Raw genomic sequence first — 24894 nt, 5'->3', positions numbered from 1 at the left:
GGTATTAACATGAGTATAACAAACATTATCTTATGACTTTAGTTTGTTTCTTGACCACAAAGATGTTTCCGTTTAGTCAGAGAATGAGATGCAAGTAAGGAAGAAAAAGGGACATTCCAAAGGCATTTGAGTCAGTAGGGGAGAAAATACCCCAAAACTCCTCACTCACATTTACAACTTTCACCACAATTTTTTTTTCTCCATTCACAAATCTTCTTAGGCAGCTTCTAAAAATAGGGAAGATGATTCAAAGAAGAGATGACAATATGAGCCTCTAGGTCTCCACATTTAACGTTTAATTCTCTTCTCCCAAACTTCCACAGAAATTACCAAAAGAAATAGAAAAATAAGAGAACATCGGCACCTTTACTGGAAATCAAGAAGGGTGTTATTCACACGGCAGAGATGTCCAGGAATTTCCCCAGATTAAAATGATAGTAAGAGGGTATGCAGCAGTATTTGTCAAACTTTATCCTTCACATGAGATCTTTGTGGATTTTGCAAAATCTATGTATTATTATCAATTTAATGTATCTCACTGAATCATCACTTTTTAATAATAAATTAACTTCATATATCTCATCCTTGAAAATAAAGTCAGTATCAGCTTCTACAAACAGAAAGTAAGTGTAAAAAAATAAACATATGAAAATCAAACAAAGTGATTCAAGTCCAGGTAGATGGATTTACTTACCAAAAGCGCTGAGCCTAAAGCCTGTCCCCTGTCCCCTCCCCACCTTGTTAAAATGGGAGATCAGCAAACCAGAAAACCAGCTGCCATCAATTCCAACTCAGGAAGACCCCATGTGCGTCAAAGCAGAACCGTGTGCCCTAGGGTTTTCAGTGGCGGATGTTTCTTCCCCTGGATGGTACAAATGGTTAATGCACTTGGCTGCTAACTGAAAGGTTTGAGGTTCAGGACCACCCAGAGGCACCTCAGGAGAAAGGCCTGGTGATCTACTTCTGAAAAATCAACCACTGAAAACCCTATGGCACACAGTTCTACTCTGACACATATGGGGTCACCATGATCGAAGTTGACTCTGTCAGCAAACAGCAAGTGTTAAAGAGGTGTTAAGGATAAACCAGCGCCGTCTGAGACTTTCTCTTTGAGGTCATGTGAAGAACTGAAGAAGCACTGACAAAAGAATAGCTTTCTCAGCGTTCAATGCAATATTATTTATGTTTCAACCACACACTATCTAAAGTTGTTTAGGTTCCCACACTTTGGAAAATATAGATAAAGGGGGCTTGGCCAGCTGATCATCAGTGAATGGGAACCCCAACAGAACCCCACTAACAAACCTGGATCAGACCACCAGGGACGGGATGAGGGCCACCAATTCCCAACCATATTCAGGAAGTGCATGGGGTGTCAGCCCCTGGGGTAGCAGGCAGAAAGGCTCAGCACATCTTACGCTCCCTGTGGCCAGCATGCTATAGAGTGGGTGAAGGGTGTGGCCACTGCTGCCTGCAGATGAGGGCATCTGTGTCAGTTAGAAAAGAGGTGCAGGACACCCCACTCCCCAACTCTGAGATACACAAATGAACATGGGGAAGATACCCCATCCACTGAGCAACAGAGCTGTTTCCTGCTATGGTCTTCTCCCAAGTATCTACAGGGAACAGGACCCCTGATGTAACAAAACAAAATTCCAGTAAATACAAAAGATTCCTTTCTCCCTTTACCTAGGCTGAAAGATTAGAACAGGACACTCATCATTTCTGTGCTCACTCTTCTATAAGAATGAGCAAACAGAGAAAAATAACAGAGCCTACAAAAAACTCAGTCATTCAAATAATGAAGAATAAGTACCTCCCATGAAATAGAACTGTTGTCAAAAGAGAAAAAATCCTAGAAAGTATCTAATTCATATTTTCAGTGAGATTCAAGAGGTTAATTCATCTATCAGACAGAAACAATCTGAGATTAGAGAAGATTGCTTTCAGAAGAAAATTGTTATTACTGGATTTTAAAATCCATCAGAGACAGTGAACAGTAGGATGGATAATTCAGACGACAATTAGTGAATTACAGAACAAACTTGAGAAATTTTTCTGACAGTTGGCTTGAGACTTATCATATTGATTAGAGTTGAATTGAATGCTTTATATAATGCAAAGAAAATGCGTATTACCAAAATTAAAACACAACATGAAAGGGAGGAATATGGTTTTTCTGAATATATGTCAGCAAGGACATATTAGGATCTTTCTTATATAAAAAGTTCTTATAAATCAATTTAAAAAAATATAGGCAAAGGACAGGACACAGTCATTTATACATACAAATGACCATATGCAAATGAAAATGTTCAACATAATTAGTAATATAAAACATGTATAATCTTGACATCAATCATATCCTTAAAATTTATAATACTATATGTTGACAAGTTTGGGTGAAATGAGAAGTCTCACATAACACTGGTGAGAATGCAAAGTGATAGAAAAAAATTGCAGGGCATTTTAGCAAATACTTTCATAATGTATATATTCTCAAAGTTATCAATTCCAGACCCACTAATTTATTAGGAAGTAATTAAAGCTGAGCATAAAGGTTTTGCTACAAGGATGCTTATTGCAGAATTATTTATATAGGAAAACACTGCATACTTTAAGAATATGATTATATAAATTGAAGAAAATGCATAGTATGGACAACATGTAGTTATTAAAAATGATGTTGCACAAGATTACTAAATGAATATATTGCAATGTATTATTGTTAGGTGAAAAATACAGGCTACCAAGCAGTATATATAGTAAGATTTCATTTTTGTTTCATACACAGAGAAAGGGGGAGAGAGAGAGAGAGAGAGAAAAGACTAAACAGTATGAATGGTGATTATCTCTGGGTGATGGGATTCTGCATAATATTTTCTGTTTGCTTATTTATATTTTTCTAATAATTCCTCAGTTAATAATAATGACTAGCACCCTAGTGCACACTATTTACCAGACACGGGACACATACGTTAACCATCTTAATATTAACTTATATCACTTCCATTAACCAATTCAATATCAGAACAATCCTAGGACATAGTTACCACTGTTATCTCCATATGAGGAAATGAGGCACAGAGGAGTTAAGTAATTTGCCCAAGAGTACACAGCTAGAAAGAGTAGAGCCAAAATTCTATCCCAGGAGGTGTGATTCCACAGCCCATGCTCTTAGTTATTGTTTTTATAATAAGACCAAAATGTCATTTAAGAGTTTAAAGAAACATAATTTTGGGGTACTTGTTTGTTTAAAAAATATTTTATTGTGTTTTCAGTGAAAGTTTACACAGCAACTTAAGTACCCATTTAACAATTTCTACACAAATTGTTCAGAGACATTGGTTACATTTTTCACAATGTGTTAACATCCTCAATTCTCTTCTGGATGTTTTGGTAAAGAAACATAATTTTTAAGTAACAATGATTTAAGATAACAGTTATCTGTTCAGAAAGACAGAGAGAGAGAGAAAAGAAAAAAAAAAAAAAAAAACTTTAGAAACAAACACCACGATAGAAACATGGCAATTAAGGCTACAAACATTAACACGTTTCCCTGGGGAAAAGAAAAAAGAACTTCCAGATTCAGTTTTTGCTTGTTTGTTTAATTCAGTAACACGCTGCTTGTTACACAAGACCAAAGGACTCAGAAAGATTGAACCGAAAGGAATGGACAGGGATCTACTATACCACTCTGCAGCCAGTGGACATATTAAAACATAAACCACATCTCATTATTTCTTGGCTCCCATCTTACTCAGAATAGAAGATAAAGTTCTTAGGAGGCTCCACAGGATCTGCCAACTCCTCTCTCACCCTCATGAACCTCATTCCCTACCACCACTCTCCCCTTACTCATCCTGCTCTAGTCACACAGGCAACCTCACTGCTACTCAAACTTGCCAGGCACATGCCTGCCCTTTGCACTTACTGTTCTCCCTGTCTGGAACAATCTCTCCCTAGATACCCATAAGGTTCACTCCCTTGCCTTCTTCATGTCATAACTACTTGTCACCATTTTGTTTTTTCAAGGAGTCCTCTCCTGAGCATAAGCTCCCTGTTGTTGTTAGGTGCTGTTGAATTGATTCCGAGTCATAGCAACCCTATGCACAACGGAAGGAAACACTGCCCAGTCCTGCACGAGCCTCACAATCATTGTTATGCTTGAGCCCATTGTTATACCCACTGTGTCAATCCATCTCGTTGAGGGTCTTCTTCTTTTTCACTGACCCTCTACTTTACCAAGCATGATGTCCTTCTCCAGCGACTGATCCCTCCTGAGAACATATCCAAAGGATACGAGATAAAGTCTCACCATCCTCGCTGATAAGGTACATTCTGACTGTAGTTCTTCCAGGACAGATTTGTTCATTTTTCTGGCAGTCAATATTCTTCACCAACACCATAATTCAAAGGCATCAATTCTTAGTCTTCCTTAGGTATTGTACAGCTTTTGCATGCATGTGAGGCAATTGAAAATATTATGGCTTGGCTCAGGTGCACCTTAGTCCTCAAGGTGACACCTTTGCGTTTTAACACTTTAAAGAGGTCTTCTGCAGCAGATTTGCCCAATGCAATGCACCGTTTGATTTCTTGACTGCTGCTTTCATGGGCGTTGATTGTGAATCCAAGTAAAATGAAATCCTTGACATCTTCCATCTTTTCTCCATTTATCATCATGTTGCTTATTGGTCCAGTAGTGAGGATTTCTGTTTTCTTCATGCTGAGGTGCAATCCATACTGAAGGCTATAGACATTGATCTTCATCAGTAAGAGCTTCATGTCCTCTTTGCTTTCAGCAAGCAAGGTTGTGTCATCTGCATATCACAGGTTGTTAATGAGTCTTCCGCCAATTTTGATACCACATTTTTCTTCATATAGTCCAGCTTCTTGGATTATTTGCTCAGCATACAGATACAGTAAGTATGGTGAAAGGATACAATCCTGACACACACCTTTCCTGACTTTAAACCATGCAGTATCCCCTTGTTCTGTTTTAATGACTGCCTCTTGGTCTATGTACAGGTTCCTCATGAGCACAACTAAGTGTTCTGGAATTCCCATTTTTCGAAATGTTATCCATAATTTGTTATGATCCACACAATAGAATGCTTTTGCATAGTCAATAAAACACAGGTGAACGTCTTTATAGTATTCTTGGCTCTTAGCCAAGATTCATCTGACATCAGCAATGATATCCCTTGTTTCATGTTCTCTCCTGAATCCAGCTTGAATTTCTCGCATTTCCCTGTGTGTGACATTAATATTGTTCGATAATTTCAACACTCTGTTAGATCACCTTTCTTTGAAATGGGTACAAATATGGATCTTTTCCAGTCAGTTGGCCAAATTTCTTGGCATAGGCAAGTGAGCACCTCGAACACTACATCCCTTTGTTGAAACATCTCAGTTGGTATTCCATCGATTCCTGCAGCCTTGTTTTTCATCAATGCCTTCAATTCTGCTTGGACTTCTTCCTTCGGTACCATCAGTTCTTGATCATATGCTACCTCCTGAAATGGCTGAACGTCGACCAATTCTTTTTGGTACAGTGACTCTGTGTATTCCTTCCATCTTCTTTTGATGCTTCCTGCATCATTAAATATTTTCCCCAAAGAATCCTTCAATATTACAACTTGATGCTTGAATTTTTTCTTTAGTTCTTTCAGCTTGAGAAATGCCGAGCATGTTCTTCTTTTTTGGTTTTCTAACTCCAGGTCTTTGCATACTTCATTATAATACTTTACTTTGTCTTCTCGAGCGACCCTTTGAAATCTTCTGTTTAGCTCTTTTATTACATCATTTCTTCCATTCGCTTAGCTACTCTACATTCAAGAGCTAGTTTCAGAGTCTCCTCTGACATCCATTTTAGTCTTTTCTTTCTTTCCTGTCTTTTTAATGACCTTTTGCTTTCTTCGTGTATGATGTCCTTGATGTCATTCCACAACTCGTCTGATCTTCGGTCATTAGTGTTCAATGAGTCAAATCAATTTTTGAGATGGTTTCTAAATTCTGGTAGCATATACTCAAAGTCGTATCTTGGCTCTCATTGACTTGCTCTAATTGTCTTCAACTTCACCTTGAACTTGCACATGATGGTCTGTTCCACAGCTGGCTCCTGGCATTGCTCTGACTAATGATATTGAGGTTCTCTATCATCTCTTTCCACAGATATAGTCAATTTGATTCCTATGTATTCCATATGGTAAGGTCCATGTATATAGTCACCATTTATGGTGTTGAAAAAAGATATTTGCAATGAAGAGGTCATTGGTCTTGCAAAATTCTATCATGCAATCTCCAGCAACGTTTCTATCACCAACACCATATTTTCCAACTACCAGTCCTTCTTCTTTGTTTTCAATTTTTGCATCCCAATCACCAGCAATTATCAATGCAATGTTGATTACATGTTTGATCAATTTCAAACTGCAGAAGTTGGTAAAAGTCTTCGATTTCTTCATCTTTGGCCTTAGTGGCTGGTGCATAAATTTGAGTGATAGTTGTATTAACTGGTCTTCCTTGTAGTCATATGGATATTATCCTATCACTGACAGTGTTGTACTTCAGGATAGATCTCGGAATCTTCTTTTTTCGACAATGACTACGAGCCCATTCCTCTTCAATTTGTCATTCCCGGCATAGCAGACTATGTGATTGATCAATTCAAAATGGCCAGTACCAGTCCATTTCAGTTCAGTAAGGCCTAGGACCAAGTCATGGTATTTTCAGTCACATCATATGCATGCGAAAGCTGGACAATGAATAAGGAAGACCGAAGAATTGTGGTATTGGTGAAGAATATTGAATATACCACAGACCGCCAAAAGAACAACAAATCTGTCTTGGAAGAAGTACAACCAGAATGCTCCTTAGAAGCCAGGATAGCGATACTACATCTTGTGTACTTTGGACATGTTGTCAGGAGGGGACCAGTCCCTGGAGAAGGACATCATGCTTGGTAAAGTAGAGGGTCAGTGAAAAAGAGGAAGACCCTCAACAAGATGGATTGACACAGTGTCTGCAACAATGGGCTCAGGCATAACAATAATCATGACCATGGCACAGGACCAGGCAATGTTTCGTTCTGTAGTACGTAGGGTCACTATGAGTCGGAACTGACTCGACAGCACATAACAATAACAACAACAAGGCGTAGGATATCATTCTTACAGACTCCCTAGGTGGTGCAAATGGATAATGTGCTTAGCTGCTAACAAAAGGGTTGGAGGTTCGAGCTACTTACAGATGCCTCAGAAGAAAAGCCTGGTAATCTATTTAAAAAAAAATCAGCCACTGAAAATCCTCTGGAGCTCAGTTCTACTCTGACACATATGAGGTCATATGAGTCTGAGTCGACTCTATGGCAACTTTTTTTTTTCCTGAACTTATTATTTAAATCTGAATACCATCATCTCCCAGCAGTCTCTACCCTTGTTTCTTGTTTATTTCTCTCTATAGCATTTATCAGCCTCAAACATGCTATGTTTTACTATTTATTTTTGTTTATTTGTTCATATTTTGTTCATTATTCTCCAACTAGAAAGAAAATTCCATGAGGCCAAGGATTCTTGTCTGCTTTGCTCACTAGTATATCCTCCTTACTTGGCAAAGTGCTTGGCACACGGTAGCTGCTTACCATGTATATTTGATAAATGAATGAATGGATGGATGCCAGCAACAAGGTAAAATTGTAGGCAAAAATCATTAATTGCGGCGAAGATAACCTTATGTTGGTATCTTTATCTTGAAAATAAGTCTTGAAGAGTTATGTAGAGAATAATACTGCTTCAAAATACATAAGGCAAAAGCCATTCAAAATAAATTTTTCAAAAAATATTTTTACTTAGCCAACATCATACATTTAGGTCAGATCAAGCAAAGAAAAGAAAAATACAAAGGGACAGCTGGACATTATAATAATGTGGAATTAATAACCATTGAAATCTATACCCTACAAACAGTAAATATAATCTTTTTATTGACATGTCCACAGAATATTTACCAACATTGAGCATTACTAAGGTAAATTGAAAAAAAAAGAAAGAAAATGAAAATGAAATAAAGAAAAGTGCACAGGCCATATTCTCTAACTGTAATATACTACAGAGCCCTGGTGGCACAGTGGTTAAGAGCTTGGCTGCTAACCAAAAGGTTGGCAGTTCAAATCCACCAGCCACCCCTTGGAAACCCTATGAGGCAATTCTACTCTGTCCTATAGGGTCGCTATGAGTGGAACCAATTCGATGGCACATAACAACAACAACGTAATATACTATAACTGTAGCTTAATGTTAATAATAAAAATTTAAACAAACAGCTGATTCTAGAGATTCAAAAACACTTCTAAATGAACAGTATGCTAAAGAGGAAATTAAAAATCCAACGGTAGACCTTGAGTGAACAACAAAAGCCTGAATGTGATACATCAAAATTTAGAGGATACGTTTGTTTCCTCAAATGCTTGTTTATTTTTTACTTTTTTGAAGAGTAAAGTAAAAGAATAAAAATAAATTTAGCAGAATATTTAAGTGAGATTCTAAGACAACAACAGATCCTCAGAAAAGAGAAAGAAGAGAGAATAACAGAATAGATACACAAATCCCCGAGCTAACTCTTTGAAGAAACAAAACAGCAAGAATAAAACAGATGAACCTCTGGAATATCAAGGAGAAAGAAAGGAGACAGCATAAACAAACAAAATTAGAACCCAAGAGGATTTGACAACAGATATAGAACTGGAGGCGGAAGAGGCAGGCGGGGGCCTGGGACTAGCACACCACACCTGGAAACTTTCACAGCTGGGTCTGCTGTTCCTGCCACATGGTTCTACCTTACAGCACATCAGGACAGCAGAAGAGTCCATCTCCCTTCCAGGTGGGGAAACTGAGTCTCAGAGAGGTGATGTGACTTGCCCAAGATCACACAGTGTTAAAGGAAGTCCTGCTACAAGAATTCAGATTTCTAGAACCTAAACAGCATCATAATTGCCTTGGTCCTAAATTTGAAGAGGACTTTTCTATCTGCAAAATTCAAAGAGGGCTTTTATTTTGCTGAAGTTTCCTCCCAACTATTATTTCATCAACTTCATAACAATCCTAAGAGGTAGATGAGAGTGCTAAAATTATCTCTGATAAGTGGAATCAGACCTGCTGAGGAGGATGAAGTTCAGAGAGGTAAGGTCACAAAGCATGCATCCAATTGGAAGAGTCAAGGTCAAAACCTATCTCTCCAGCTTCTAGCCCTCTGCCAGCCACTGTATCAACATACAAGATGTGATATGTTATGTGCATAACCTCTGGCATCATGGAGACATAGACCCAAATCCCAGCACTGTTACCTGTGAACTGTGTGCCCCTGACACACTGCTTAACTCTTCTGATCCTTAGGAATGATGCCCCACTTAGAACTGTTGCAACAATTAAATGAGAATGCAGGAGGTGCCTCGGAAGAAAGGCCTGGGGATCTACTTCCAAAAAATCAGCTATTGAAAACCCTATGGAGCACAGTTCCACTCTGACATACCTGGGGTCACCATGAGTCAAAATCGACTCGATTGCAACTGGTATCGTTATGTTTAAATGCAGTAAGAATGAACTTGATCCTGATAAACTGCCCCTTATCGTTAAGCCATTTTTCCCTCCCTGCACTTTGCTGTCTACTTCAGGGGAGGAGACAAGCCAGGCGCTACCCCATGAAGAAGGCTGTGACATAGGATAGACCCTACAACACAGTGTGGGAGAAAGATGTTCCCTTGTGGCCCTGGAGAACCATGGGAAGGAGAAGGAAGAGAAGATGCAGGCGAAAGGTAGGCTATATAATCCAGGGGGAGGGTGAAAGCAGAAGGCTTTGCCTCACTCCTCCTTTGGAGCCCTGGGCAGAGACTTATGTAGAGGGCAATATCATCACAGCATCAGCGGGGTGGGGGCAGAAAATGGAGGACCCCAAGGCAGAGCACTTGGCTTTCCACAAAGGGGCTCAGAAATGAGAGATGACCAAAATGCTGAGAGAGAAGGGTCTGGCGGTGGTTTGGGGTTGGGACAAAGGCCCAGGGGTCGGGAGGCAAGAGGCCAGGACCTCAGACTCTATCTAGCATGATGCCCAAGGCTAGGTGGGAGCAGTCCCTCCCCAGTGGGCACTAGTTCAGGGACCAGGCAAGCTCCACCACTCTGCAACAGCAGAGGCCAGTGAAGAGCCAGGGGGCACCACGTGCAATAAGTGGCCCCCTCTCCTCAGCCACCATGAGGTGGAAAACTGCAGAAGAAAGTCTACATCAATTACATAAAATTAAGAAGCCTTTGAGTTGTAGTGTTGGCAAAGTATATTGAATATACCATGGACTGCCAGAAGAACGATCAAATCAGTCTTGGAAGAAGTACAGCCAGAATGCTCCTTAGAAGCAAGGATGACGAGACTTTGTCTCACATACTTTGGACGTGTTATCAGGAGGGACCAGTCCCTGGAGAAGGACATCATGCTTAGTAAAGTACAGGGTCAGCGAAAGACAGGAAGACCCTCAATGAGATGGACTGACACAGTGGCTGCAACATGGACTCAAGCATAACAACGATCATGAGGATCATGCAGGACGGGGCAGTATTTCATTCTGTTATATATAGGGTCAATATGAGCTGAATCAACTTGACTGCACCTAATAACAACAACAACAACATATTTTTGCTACCTACTACCTATCAGCTTGTCATACAGTGTTGCTATGATGCTGGAAGCTGTGCAACCAGTATTTCAAATAAATATCAGCAGGATCACTCATGATGGACAGGTTTTAGTTACAGTGGGGCTTCCAGACTAAGAAGAAAGGCCTGGTAATCTACTTCCCAAAATTAGCCAATGAAAACCCTATGGATCAGAACAGAATATTCTCCAACTGGACTGAAACATGCCAACAATCACGGAGATGGTGCAGGACTAGGCAGCGTTTTGTTCTGTTATGCACTGCGTCTCCATGAGTCAGAGCCAACTCGCTGGCAGCCAACAACAACAATATTTTTTCTGCACTTCTGATTAATGCTGTGTGAATCTGTGGTTCTGTATGACACCTGCAAAGTGTTCATTTAGCCCAGTGCCTGGCATCTAGTAAGAGTCAATAAGTGCTAGCTATTGTTATTATAATTATTATTATTATGTTCTCTCATGTCTCAATTATACCCTCCGGGGATCATGGGTTCTTCCTCTTTACCCTCTTTCATTTTGGCTTTAAGAGGAAGAAACACACTCCCTGTAAGTGAAGGATGTTGGGACCAGGCAAAGCCAAACCATCCATATGTTGGAAAAATTATCCAAAACTTGGAAATACAGCAAAAAAAAAAAAAATGACTGTGATTTTCAAGGTCATGCTGGAGCATTTTCTAATTCATTATCTCCTGCCTCGGGAAATATGATTTTGTGTGACTTACTATTCACAATGGAGTAGTGCCCAGATGGTCCCCAGGTCTGCGAAGCAGGACATCACCTTTTAGAAAACTGCGGTGAGATCTTTTTGTTGTTTTGTCTGGTAGATAAGATAACCGCAAAGGTTATGATTTTATGGCTCTGTTTATGAGCCAGTTTTATATCTAACTTAGCAGTTATTTCAGCATTTCTTTTTCCACTGACTATATAAATACCAAGGTCCCTGTCTGGCTCAAATAGTTCGCCTTCGACTACTAACATAAAGGTTACGGTTTCAACCCACCCAGTAGTGCTGCAGTAGAAAGGCCTGATGATCTGCTTCCATGGATTCCAGCCAAGAAAACCCTATAAGGCAGTTCTATTCTGTCCTATAGGGTCGCTATGAGTCGGAGTCAACTCGATAGCAACTGGTTTGGTTTTCTTGGTATATCTCTGTGCATGTATATATATATATATATGTATGTGTGTGTGTATATATATTTTTTTTTCAGAGCCCTGGTGGCACAGTGGTTAAGAGCTCAGCTATATGCCCCCTTTAGACAGGACATGGATTCTCCGTTTGCCTAAATCTTTACTGCTCCCTGTTGTATTACGTCTGCCTCAGGTTACACAGTTACATGACTTCATTGGGCCTGTGGCCACTTTATCAGTTTCTAAAACTCTTTGGAATTAGCCATTTGCCCTGCTGGTGACCTCATTCATGAGCTAAGTAAAACTTTGACAAATGCTCATTATCTATTTTATGAGAACTGTGTTTTTAACAATTTGCTAATTGTGCTTTGACACAGATGAGGTCAAGGCTATGCCCCCCTTTTTGTACACTCTGAGTGCCTGTCCTTCCCCTTCACATCACTCATCACGTTGTCATTGACCAGTTATTTGTGTAATTGCTTGTCCAACATGTATATTCCCCCTAGAAGCTAAGCTCCATCAGGGCATGTCTGTCTTACACCTTAAGGCATCTCTACAGACAAGGATATAGCAGGCACTCAATATATATTTAAAAGAAAGTCTGATAAATATGGAAGAGAGGCAAAGAAGTTGTATGGAGGAGAGGCAAGGAAGTCGTAAGGTGTATGGCAGAAAGGATGTGTGATGTGTGGTCTAGATGATACATTCTCTTTCTAGCTAAACCAGTTTGTGTTTGATTTCCTTTCACTTGCAGCAATAAAAAGCCATAGAGAAGATCATTCAGAAATGAGACAAATTATCTTAAAGAGTTTATACCAAAAAACCAAACCCGCTGCCATCAAGTCGATTCCAACTCATAGTGACCCTATAGGACAGGGCTCCTAAAAAGCTGATAACAGCCCCTAATCACCACTTTTCCCAAAGTTACGATAACAGGTTAGATTATTGACTCCTTTTCTTGGATAGGAGCCCTGCTGGCACAGTGCTTAAGAGCTTAGCTGCTAACCAAAAGGTCAGCAGTTTGAATGCACCAGCCACTCCTTGGAAATCCTATGGGACAGTTCTAGTCTGTACTATGGGGTAGCTATTACTCGGAATTGACTCAACGGCAAAGGGTTTTGGTTACTTGGATAACTGTGAAATAGTTGCCAAGGGGGCTCACTCAACCTCTTTTTTTGCTAACATCGGGCACAGACCTTACCATAAGAAGGGAACAAAGCAGAAACTCCAGAACAAAGGAGATGTTGCAGCTGACCGTAATAGCAACCCCCAGTACCTCTGTGGTCAGGCTTGGTAAGCGTCAGGGGCACCTCCTTAAGGAATCAGAATCAGAGAGTGGGCTGCTCACATCTTTTGGATAAACTGAGAGAACCACTATAGCGGCCACAGGGCCAGTCAAGTCATATAATTGTGTAATGTGGGGCAGACGTAATATAACAGGGAGCAGTAAAGATTTAGGCAAATGGAGAATCCATGTCCTGTCTCAAGGGGGCATTAACTACTCAGTTATTGCCTTGTAGGCCCATTGTTGCCACATCCCCTGGCTTTTCAAGAGAAGTCAAAAATCCAGACTTCTATGGGAAATCTCCTAATTTTTTAAATATTGGCTTTCTTGTTGTTATTTTGGTACAAAGACCAAATAAAACCTATCTACAAGACAGAGCCAATCTACCAGCCAGCACTTGGTGACTGTCTTTAGTTTTGCACTTTTAGGAGAGAAAGGGAAACCCACTTGATCCCATATTTGATAGTCCAAGCCATACCGCAGCTTTCAAAGCAAAATCTTTCTTACCAGCCATCAACACCAGCTTTCTGCAGTTCAGAAATCCCAAATGACAATGATCCCATGAAGTCATTCCTGCTGGTTAGATCCCAATCCCAAATCTCTACAGACAGTCTTCTGTCTTTGTCAGATTCTTTCAGCTGGCTGCAGAGAGAAAAACAAGAAGTCACCAGTGATTGTAGCGATTTCTCAAGCAGATGAAATGTACATGAGGACAAGACCCAGAGGTAAGACTCTGAAAAGATTACAAGCTGTTGCAAGAATCATATTCTGTTTGTCTCCCGGGCTAGCTCCCCAGGGAGCAAGAGCTTCTCCTCTTTGACAGCCTGTGGCTTAAACAGGCAGAGAACCTAGGCCATTTCTGACAGAAACAGTTCTAACTGCTTCTGCTGTCTTATGTCTTCATAGAGTTAGTGGTGTTCAGGAAGTCTTACAGACACAGAGTCACTTTAAGAAATATGGATATCAATTATACAATTGTGTGAATATGTGTGTGTATAATTGTGTGTATTTGGAGTCCCTGGGTGGTGCAAATGATTAATGGATTTTGCTGCTAATCAAAAGACTGGAGGCTCAAGTCCACCCGGAGACATCTCAGAAGAAAGCTCTGGTGATCTACTTCTGAAAAATCAGCCACTGAAAACCTATGGAGCACAGTTATACTCTAACACACATGGAGTCACGATAAGGTGGAGTCAACTCAGTGGAAACCTACATGTTCACATATATGTGTGTTGAGGATGAGGCTGCTGTATGGAAGAATTTGTCTGTTCTGAGGTGTGGCCTTGATTGGGGCTGAGATGGCCCCAGTTTTGCCCTGACAGAGGAAAGAAGGGATGGGGCTACCACAAGGAACCATGCTTTTTCACAGTGGCTAAAGCATGACTACCTGAGGTTGAATCCTACTCTACCTTGAATTTACTGTGGGACTTTGGGCAAGTTAGTTAAACTCTGTAAGCCCCACCGGGGTTGATCCAAGGGCTGATCCAAGCCAATGAAGCCTTATCACTTAACATAGTGCTTCTCATACATAGTATGTGCTCAGTAAATAGTGCTGTTCTAATTAATACCTGTTGGCCTAGATGCATCGTTGGAGCACTGGCCAGGGAAGACCCTCAGTGGAAGCTGGGGGAAAGATCCCAGCAGGCTGCAGGCCCAGTATCATCCATAAGCCCAGCCACCAGGAGGTCATCACACCTATGGGTTATGCCCCACTCTTTACCAACTTCTCCAGCAACTTGCTTTCACATTGCCGCACACTCACACTCTTCCTGTCCCACCTACTCCTCCACACCACAGGTACTCTCAACTCCATTAAAAAAGAAGAAGAAACACGTTTCAGTTTTATTTGGCTCTCAATGCAAAAATGCAGGTGATGGTAGGAAGGTAGGAGGGAAGGAGGGAGAAAGGAAGGGAAAGAAACAGAAAGAAATGACAGAAACTACCCAACCTCAACGGGCCCACAACCCAACCTCCACCGCCCATTCTGGGCTGGAATCATTTGAACTTACAATTTAAATGTCTCATTCCACTCAGGGTTGAGGGAGCACTTGATGGTTTTGGTCTTCTGCTTGCTCTCACTTTTGGGATCAGGAATCAGTTTCAGTTTTACGTAGGGATCTGACAAGCCATTGGGGTCCATAGGTACGAGGTTTTTAGCATCTCTTACTAAAAAAGGAAAAGCAGTTTCAGCATTAATGGCCCTAAAATGTTTAAGGACCTACCAGTGGTGGCTGTAGAACCTGTGGAAGGGTCTTTGGCACCACACTTGCTTTAACAGGAATTTGAATTTATTGACACCAATAGCTAAGAAGCATATTAAGTAAGATTAGCTGGTATGATGCAGACTTTGCTCTATATTGGTTTAGAATTGATTTCCTACTTTCATCCTGCTCTCCTCACCTCACCCCAAAATTAACTGTAAATTCCCTAAGCTTGTTTCCCACAAAGCCCAGAAGAAAGACTTGACCTCTAAACCAAGATGCACCTATCACCCATGTATCACCCATAACCAGCATCCAACTGAACCCACAGAAAGAAGGCTGGAAATACTGGCAGCATTATAACTAGGGCTGGCAGACACTCTATGAGATCAGTTTTAGAGAAGGAAAGGAAGCAGAGGGTCAGTAGTGGAGATGCAAATGGAAAGATGAGGTAGAATAAGACATGGGCCTGGAGAAACAGGAAGAAGATAGTTAACTAAGAGTCAATTCCAAAGCTGGTAATCTAGGTGGTCACAGGAAGGAGGCTAGAAAATGGGATTTAAACAGATATTAAGAATACAGTAGGAGCCTTGGTGGCACAGCGGTTATGAGCTTGGCTGCTAATCAAAAGGTCAGCAGTTCAAACCCACTAGCTGCTCCACAGGAGAAAGATGCATCAGTCTGCTCCCGTAAAGATTATAGCCTTAGAAACACTATGGTGCAATTCTACTCTGTCCGATAGGGTTGCTAAGAGTCGGAATTGACTCGACAGCACCAGGTTAAGAATACAGCACCAACATTCTCATTTATTGCTATAGATAAAAAAATCCAAAATAACATATTAGCAAATTGAATCAAACTAGATGCTAAAAGGCTGATACATAATGACTGCTACCAGGATTGCAAAGATGGCTCAACCTTAGGAAATCTATTATTAAGCTATTCATCATATTTATAGGTCAGTAGAAAACCATAGGATCATTGCAATCAGGGAAGTTTCTTAACAGGATAAAGGCTATTTACCTACAATAATAACATCACATTGAATGATAAATGCAATTCCATTGAAGTCAGAAATACGACAGAGACATTATTACAGCCATTACTCAACATTTTTTTAAGACAAGGAAAAAAAGGCTCTAAGTTCAAGATGATAAGAAACACAATTGGAAGAGGGAATACTGGAAAGCAGGAGACAAAGGCCCCCTCACTTCGTGGAAACTTATTTCCACCCAGTTATACTGACTTCCATCTATGGTCACACCCTGGACTTTATCAGCACAGAAATTATACTACTCCCTCCATCTCTATTTATGTATCCCACTATCTTACGCCACTCCGCACTTTTCGAGTTCATTAACTCTTGCACCCCACTGCAACCATTCTTCCACCATCAATTAGTCCTTTGAGCCCAGTGTTTTTTCTAACTCCCTACTCCCTCTTGCCTTTACTCCATTCACCCAGCTTAGATTTTATGGTGCATTATAATCACTCCCTTACAAACACCCATAACTCCCTTGCCCCTCTTTCTTTCATTTTATGTATCATATAAAACCACATCCCTGGTTAAATTCAAATATCTTCCCTTTATTTTCCTTCCTTCAAATGGCTAAGCGTTGCTGGGCGGTGCGGGGGAGACTGACTTGCTAATATCATAGAGCTAATATAGGGGGATTCCTGGGTGGTGCAAATGGTTAATGCACTCGGCTGCTAACTGAAAGGTTGGCGGTTTGCATCTACCCCGAGATGCCTAGAAAGAAAGGCCTGGTGATCTACTTCTGAAAATTAAGCCACTGGAAGCTCTATGGAGCACAGTTCTACCCTGACACACAGAGAGTACCTATGAGTTCGAATCGCCTTAATGGCAACTGGTTTGGTTTTTGGCTTTTAGTAAGGGGTTGAGCCTGAATAAATGAGATGAGAAAAGGGCTGGGTGGACCACTGGATGAATGACAAGGGGCCCCAGGACGCAAGTCATAACTTACTCTGCACTGACATCTGTCTGCACTCCTTGAAAATGATATATCTGACCGTTCCATTTGAACCCTTCTAGAGAAGTGTCGGAGCTCTGGTGGCATGGTGGTTAAGTGCTCTGGCTGCTAACCAAAAGGTCACCAGTTCGAATCCACCAGCTGCTCCTTGAAAACCCTATGGGGCAGTTCTACTCTGTCCTATAGGGTCACTATGAGTCGGAATCGACTCGACGGCAATGGGTTTAATTTAGAGCAGGGCTTCTAGTGTGCCTAAGAATCACCTGGGCAGATTCTGAGTCAGTAATTCTGAAGTGAGACCTGATAATTTGCTTTTCTAACAAGTTCCCAGGTGATACTAATGCTGCCAGCACACAGAACACCATCCTAGATGATGATGATTTCTTCAGATACCCATGCATTTTCCCCATAGACTACAATCGCCACCTGCTTCTTTCTCTTATTTCCAGTGCCTCCAAGGAAAAGAGCATGTGCAGTGTTTAGGCCAGGATCTTCGAATGGCACATCGATCACAAAGTGAGCTGCATTAAAAACACGATTAGAGACACCCTCCCGTGCCAGAAACTTGTCTGCTGGTTGATTAGCAACACATATGCAAATGGAAACAGCTTTCTTCTCTCTGGTAAGACCCCCTCCCCTCTCCCTCTCTTATTAACTGATGCCCCAAGAGCAGTCACTGAATGAAAATTCTTCTATTGTAAGTTTACAACTTCACAGCTCTTCCAGAGTGTTCTTTATAGAACAAGAGTGTGTTATACCCTTATGCTGCCAGTCTCATGACTAATGGCTTAAGAATGACCTCTCCTTGAACATCTACTTTCCCTGGACTCAACATTTCTAAATGAAGCGTGGCTCCACCTCGTCCTTGACTCCTGTAGTTCCTTTCTTCTACTTCTGCCCTTTGGAGTCCATCCTCTACCAAAGGGGCCCCAAACTGCCTGTGGCAAGGAAGGGGGTAGAGTTGATTCTAGAACTGTTGCCACTCATGTCTCTGAGAGCTTTGGCTACTAAGACCACTGTAGCATGAGCAGTTGACAGTAGCTTCAGGCTAAGATCCAAAGGCCTGGCCCTCCTGAAGCTTTTCAAAGTAGAGTTGTGTTTCCCACCAGCAAGAGAGCCCGCCTATGTATTGAGGAAGCAAATCTCTCTAGACCACACTTGGCGAGAATGACTTTGATTTTTTTTTTTTGATAAATGTTTCTTTACTATCTTTGTTGAAATCCAGCCAGCCCAGATGGTACAGAATGCTTCACACTAGCAGAAATAAGAACCTTCCCCCTGGTGGAAGTTTGCTAAATGTACAGGAGAACAGTCTCCTGATCCAGCGAACACTGCTCGCCTTGGACATGGAGCTGGGTGGGAGGTAAGGCCTGGCTCTTTCCACTAAAGGGTCTTCAGAGCAAGTATGGCCTCGACCTTCTGGTTAAAGTTACCCAAGATGGTGCTGAAGTCATGAAAAAGAGAGCATTCATGTTAACTATTTTCATATGAATTTTTCTTCACCAAGCACTTTCTTAGCCTCCTCCCCACTAAGAAAAAGATACAATTATCTGCTAGAAAACTCTGAATGATTACACTGTTTTAATGCCTTTATCCCACGCTGTGTCAGTCAGGAACATCTCATTATTAACTGCTTTTGAAGGTACTTTCCTCAATATCTTGAGTCCTCATTTGTCCCCACTATGTGTCCTCAGGGCCCCTGGTGGCGCAGTGGTTAACCGTTTGGCTGCTAACCAAAAGGTTGGTAGTTCAAATCCACCAACCGCTCCCTTGGAAACCCTATGGGACAGTTCTACTTTGTCCTATAGGGTCGCTATGACTTGGAATCGACTCGACAGCAAAGGGGATGTGTCCTCAGACCAGCAATTCAAAGCAACACCCACTCACATTTAGTTACGTATGAGGATGTTTGCAATGGCAGAGAGTAGGAAATAACCTAAGTGCCCATTAACAACGGAAAAGTAAACAAGCTATGGCATATTATGGCATCATACTATGAAGTATTAGGCACATGTTAAAAACATTGAGCTATCCATGTGTAATAACATGTTGGGGAAAAAAGCAAAGTGAAGACAGATGATTACAATATCGTGCCTCTTTAAGAAAAAGGTTTGAGGACGTTAGTGGTTCAACTGGTGAAATCTGGATCTGGGCTATCGATGAGATAATAGCACTGGGTCAGTACTACATTTCCTAACCCGGACAACTGTGTACTACACCTATGTAAGAGAATGTCCTTGTTCTTGGGAAATACATGCTGAAGTCAGTAGGGGTAAGTGGAGACCATGACTCCAACATATTCTCAGGTGACTCAGAAAAAAAATACATATATATATATAGAGAGAGAATGATAAACTAAAATGGGGCACAATTTAAACAAGTAATGAACCAGGTAGAATATATGGAAATTCCTTGTACTATTCTTGTACCTTTTTTATAATTTTGAGATTGTTAAAAAGGTGTTTTCTTTAAAAAGGGAAACCCTCCAAATCTGCAAAAGAAAGGGTACAATAAATATATTTTCTACAAGGTCATATATGTTTGTAAATATATAGAAAAGCATCCAAAAAGACATATACAAAATTTATTTGTACAATGGTTACATCTGAGGAAGAGGAAAAGGGACCTGGTTTGGGGGTTGGGGGTGGGTAACAGATTTTAGCTTCATCTGCACGACTCTTGTATTCTAATTCACATTCTAATGTACTCTTGCGTTAATTGTGTTATTAATTTTAACTTATTAAATGATTCAGTTGTGTGTTGACAGCCTCTGAGAATCATGGGACTCAGAAAATGAGCTCCACAGTGAATAACAGGCAGACCCAGGGTGACCCCACTGAGATCATTCAAACACCTGCCCCAGGGGCAAAGCTACACACATGCCCGAGGGTCAAATGGGTGGAGGCAGCCAGAGCAAACAGGTGAACACTTTCAGAGCCATCAACCAGTTTTGGCAACGCTGCCCTGCCCCTCTCCTTCTAATCCTATGACCTCCTGGTGGCCCACAGTTTACCAGGGGCTTGGGTCAACCCTCCCCTCAAGCCTTTCCCACCATCCTACCATACCCTCTTAAGTTAAAAGCTTCTTTAGCCCTTTGTTCTACAATCTACCCCCTAGATTTGCACCCCTTTGATTCCTCATTTCTTATTTCTTGGCTTCTAACCCCAAGATTCTCTGATGCTATACCCTGTATCCCTCAGAACCCTCTTCCCAGCTAGTCCCCTTAACTGGCTGTCCCCTATGGTCTCATATGATAGGCTCTGATTACAAAGTAAGCAAACCCGGGGTCTTTGGTCAGCCCACCTCCAGCATCTAAGTCTTCCTGAGCAGGTCACAGCCTGAAGGCTCCTGGAACAGCTGGCTTTCTGTCACTGCTGGCAGTGGTACAGTTATCACCCATCTAATTATCTGTGTTGAGACAGACTTCCAGCTGGGACTATCACAGTGTCTGTCTAGAAGAGAGGCTGTCAAGCCATGGCAAGTAAAATGATGGTGAGGAGCTAGAGCAGATGAACTGGGAACTAAATTAACAACAGTTGAGCTTTGGAGTTAAACAGACCTGGGTTTTGAATCCTACCTCTGCCATGACTCTCACCAACTGTGTGATCTTGATCAGAAGACTTCTTTGAGCCTTAGTTTCCCTGTCTCTGAAATGCTGATAAAACCACAGACAACTCAAAGTGCTGTTGGATAATAGCTAGGGTGACCATACATTCTGGTTTGTCCAAGACAGCCCCAGTTTACACCTGTTTTCCTCTCACTCTCAAGAGCCCCAGTGCAGACAGTAAATGATATAATTACCCTAATTATGGAGGATGATAAGGAATCCCTGGGTGATGCAAATGGTTAAGCACTGGACTACCAACCAAAAGGTTGGCGGTTCAAACCCACCCAGAGGTGCCTCAGAAGACAGACATGGTGACCTGCTTCTGAAAGGTCACAGGCCTATGGAGTAATTCTACTCAGCACACATGGGGTCGCTATGAGTCAGAATCAACTCAACGGCAAGGGGTTTGGTTTTTTTTGGGAGAATGTAGATCAAATTATATAACTATCAAGATAAAGTTCAGGGCAAAAAGAATATCCCTCCAATATGATCTGCATACAGGTGAATCTGGAGAAGGTAGTATGAGAATGATAGATGATCTGAAGCCGAATGTGACAAATCCATTCCTCCTCTTATTTTGACCTCTGCTCCATTCCAATCCTGCCACCTACTCCCAAGGCTTTCACCTGGAATGGCACCTCCTCTGAACCCCTCAAGAATCGTTTCTCCTTTTACTTCCCCGCTCCCTTGACACCAAAGGTTTAACTCATCAATCTTGCCAGCCCTCAGCTCTTTCTCTCTGGGTCATCAGTGCACTGCTGTGGGTTTCCTGATCCCGCCCACATGGAGCAGCCTTCAATCACTTATAGCCAAGAGCTTAAGTATTTTTACCCTCTTGCCTCTTCAGTAGCATCCTGCCTGCATACCTCCAACCAGTGGAGATACTTGGCTGATAGAGTAGCCCCTGAAGAAAAGCGTCACACCTGGGGGCTTGATGTTACCATACATGATGCTCTCCAACCACAGCTTGGCCGTCCATATTGCCCATCAACCTTATTGGCTGTCCCTAGTCCACTCCCTCTCCTATTCCTTACAGAAGAAATTTCAAGCATTTTCCAAGGTTCCCATCTGATTCTTACCTCAGTCTCAATGAGATGATCTTGTCCATTGTATTTTTTGTCATTAATTTCCGGTTCTATTATGTTTTCATCAGAAAATGTGAACTGAGCAATTTCTGGGACATTTGGGGGGGTGGTTAATAAGGTCTCCCTTGCAAGCTAATATATTACCAATTTTGCGGATACTAGAAAAGAAGGCGATTCTCTTATTGAAGGGTTAGAGTTCAAGATAGAGGAATTTGATTTCATTAGATTATTTATCTATATCTATATTTTTTGTCTGTTTTATTCGTCAGAGACTGACAAAGTATTTTTTTTTTTTAATCCTCTTGTTATTATGGAGCCCTGGTGGCACAGTGGTTAAGAGCTCAGCTGCTAACCAAAAGGTCAGCAGTTTGAATCCACCAGCCACTTCTTGGAAACCCTATGGGGCAGTATGGTATTTCTGTAAATTTCTCCTTCAATTTTTGTCAGTTTTTGCTTCACGTAGTTTGATCCTATGTTATTTGAATTTCATGACTACTGTTTAGTCTTAGATTTTACCTGTCACCATTAAAAGTTTCTACTTATACAGCTTATTATTTGTTTGCCTTGAACTCTACTTTGAATATAGGTTCTTTTCCATTTGCTTTGGTCTTTTCTCCAGAAGAGCTGATATCCATTTACCCATGGATAAATGCCGTTTGTCTTCTACATCTTTTTTTTTTTTAAGATTATATCCATTTTTTTGTTCCTTTCTCCTACCCTCTGAGAGCACCCTTTTAGTTTGCTTCCGTACTACTAGTTATATTTTCTGCAGCAGGCATTCTTCTATTAATGTTTCTATACATATTATTTTATTGTTTTACTTTTTATTGTCATAACATGATACCCTTATGCATATGCCTTCTTCTTAACCAGCTTTTTTATCTCAGTATATTGCCTATGATCACTGTCTCTCGTTTCTTTCGTTTGTTTATTTTCTGCCTATGTCATTTATTTAATTAACATACAGTAAAATTGACGTTTTCTTTTGGTGTATAGTTCTATGACTGTTAACAGATGTATAGATTCATGTAACCACCAACACAATTAGAACGCAGATCAGTCCCATCACCCCAGAAAAATCTCATGCTGTTCCTTTGTAGTCACACTCTCCGCCCACCTCCAGCTCCTGGCAACCACTGATCTGTTTGCCATCACTGTAGCTTTATCTTTTCAAGAATGCCATATAAATGCGATCATACAGTATGTAACCTTTTGAGATTGGCTTCTCTCACTCAGCAGAATGCCTTCGAGAGTCATCCAAGCTGTTGTGTGTATGAGTGTGTATGCATCATTTCTTTTTATTGCTGAGTAGTATTCCATCATATGCATGTAACAACAGTTTATCCACTCACCTGTTGAAGGACATTTGAGTGGTTTCCTGTTTTGAGTGATTCTGAGTAGAGTTGTTACATATATTCATATATAGGCTTTTGTGTGAACATATATTTTCCTTTTTCTCAGGCAAATAACTAGGAGTGAGTTCACTGGGTTACATGGTTAAGTGTATGTTTAACTTTATAAGAACTGCTAAACTGTTCTCCAGTGGCTGTACCATTTTGCATTCTGACCAACAATGAATGAGAGCTTCATTGCTCTGCATCCTCACCACCACAAAGTATTAATAATATTTATGATTATTACTATTTTAGCCATTTAAGGGTACAGTGGTATCTCATCATGGTTTTAATTTGCATTTCCTTAATCCCTAATGACATTAAGTAGCTTTTCATGAATGTATCTGCCACCCTTACATCCTCTGGTGAAGTGTTTGTTCAAGTCTTTGGCCCATACTTTCAGCTGGGTTGCTTGTTTCCATATTAATGAGTTCTGAGAGTTCTTTACTCTGGATACAAATCCTTAGTTGCATATGTGATTTGCAAGTATTTTCTTCCAGTCTGTAGCTTGTCTTTTCATTCTTTTAATGGTGTCTTTTGCAGAACAGAAGTTTAATTTTAATGAAGTCCAATTTATCAATTTCTTTCATGATTCATGCTATTGGTGTCATGTCTAAGAACTCTTTGTCTAACTCCAGGTTATGAAAATTTTCACTTACGTGTTATTCTAAGAATTCTAAGGTTTTACATTTTACACTTAGGTCTATGATCCATTTTGAATTAATTTTTGTGTAAGGGGTGAGACTGAAGTAGAGGTTCATTTTGTTTGTATATGGATTTCAAATCGTCCCAACACATTTGTTGAAAAGACTATCCTTTTTCTACTTAGTTGATGCAACTTTGTCAAAAATCAATGGCCATATTTGTGTGGGTCAATTTCCAGACCCTCTATTCTGTTCCATTGGTCTATGTATTTATTTCCTCACCAGCACTACACTGCTTGATTACTGTAGCTTTCTATGGTTCAAACCCACCAGAGGTGCTTCAGAAGACAGGCCTGGTGATCTCCAAATTTATTATTGATTTTCAGTTTTTTTTGGCCATTCTAGTTCCTTTGCCTTTTCATTTAAATTTTATAATCACCATGTCTATATCTACAAAAAAATCATGCTGGGATTTTGATTGGAATTACATTAGCTCTATAGTCTGATCTGGAAGAACTGACATCTTTACTATGTTGAGTCTTCCAACCCATTGAACATGGTATTTCTCTCTATTTATTTAGGTCTTCTTTGATTTCTCTCATCAGTGTTTTGTAGTTTTTAACATACAGATTCTGGATGGGTCTTGGTAGATTTATAGCTAAATATTTCATTTGTTTTGGAGCTATTTTAAGGTTGTTTTTTTTTTTTTTTTTTTTTTTCAGATTTAACATGGTACTTTGTAAACACCAGGATTGTGTCACCTTCATAGGTCTTCTTTGATTTCTCTCATCAGTGTTTTGTAGTTTTTAACATACAGATTCTGGATGGGTCTTGGTAGATTTATAGCTAAATATTTCATTT

General features: G+C 40.6%; 1 protein-coding gene across 3 annotated transcripts in view; it reads right to left on the bottom strand.

Annotated features, from left to right (window-relative positions):
- Positions 1-24894, bottom strand: part of PRKCB (protein kinase C beta) — a 396410-nt gene that overhangs the window by 121667 nt on the left and 249849 nt on the right. For all 3 annotated transcript variants that reach the window (XM_004373342.2, XM_004373341.3, XM_023728531.1), the window contains 2 exons: positions 15121-15277; positions 13619-13753 (listed from right to left, as the gene is read on the bottom strand). In XM_004373342.2, coding sequence (XP_004373399.1) covers positions 13619-13753; positions 15121-15277 — 292 coding nt within the window. The remainder of the gene's footprint in view (positions 1-13618; positions 13754-15120; positions 15278-24894) is intronic.

This window comes from Trichechus manatus, unplaced genomic scaffold, assembly GCF_000243295.1.
Source record: "Trichechus manatus latirostris isolate Lorelei unplaced genomic scaffold, TriManLat1.0 scaffold00024, whole genome shotgun sequence".
In the NCBI taxonomy this organism is placed as follows: Eukaryota; Metazoa; Chordata; class Mammalia; order Sirenia; family Trichechidae; genus Trichechus; species Trichechus manatus.
Note: the sequence above shows the minus strand (reverse complement) of the source record. Positions and strands in the feature narration are given on the sequence as shown.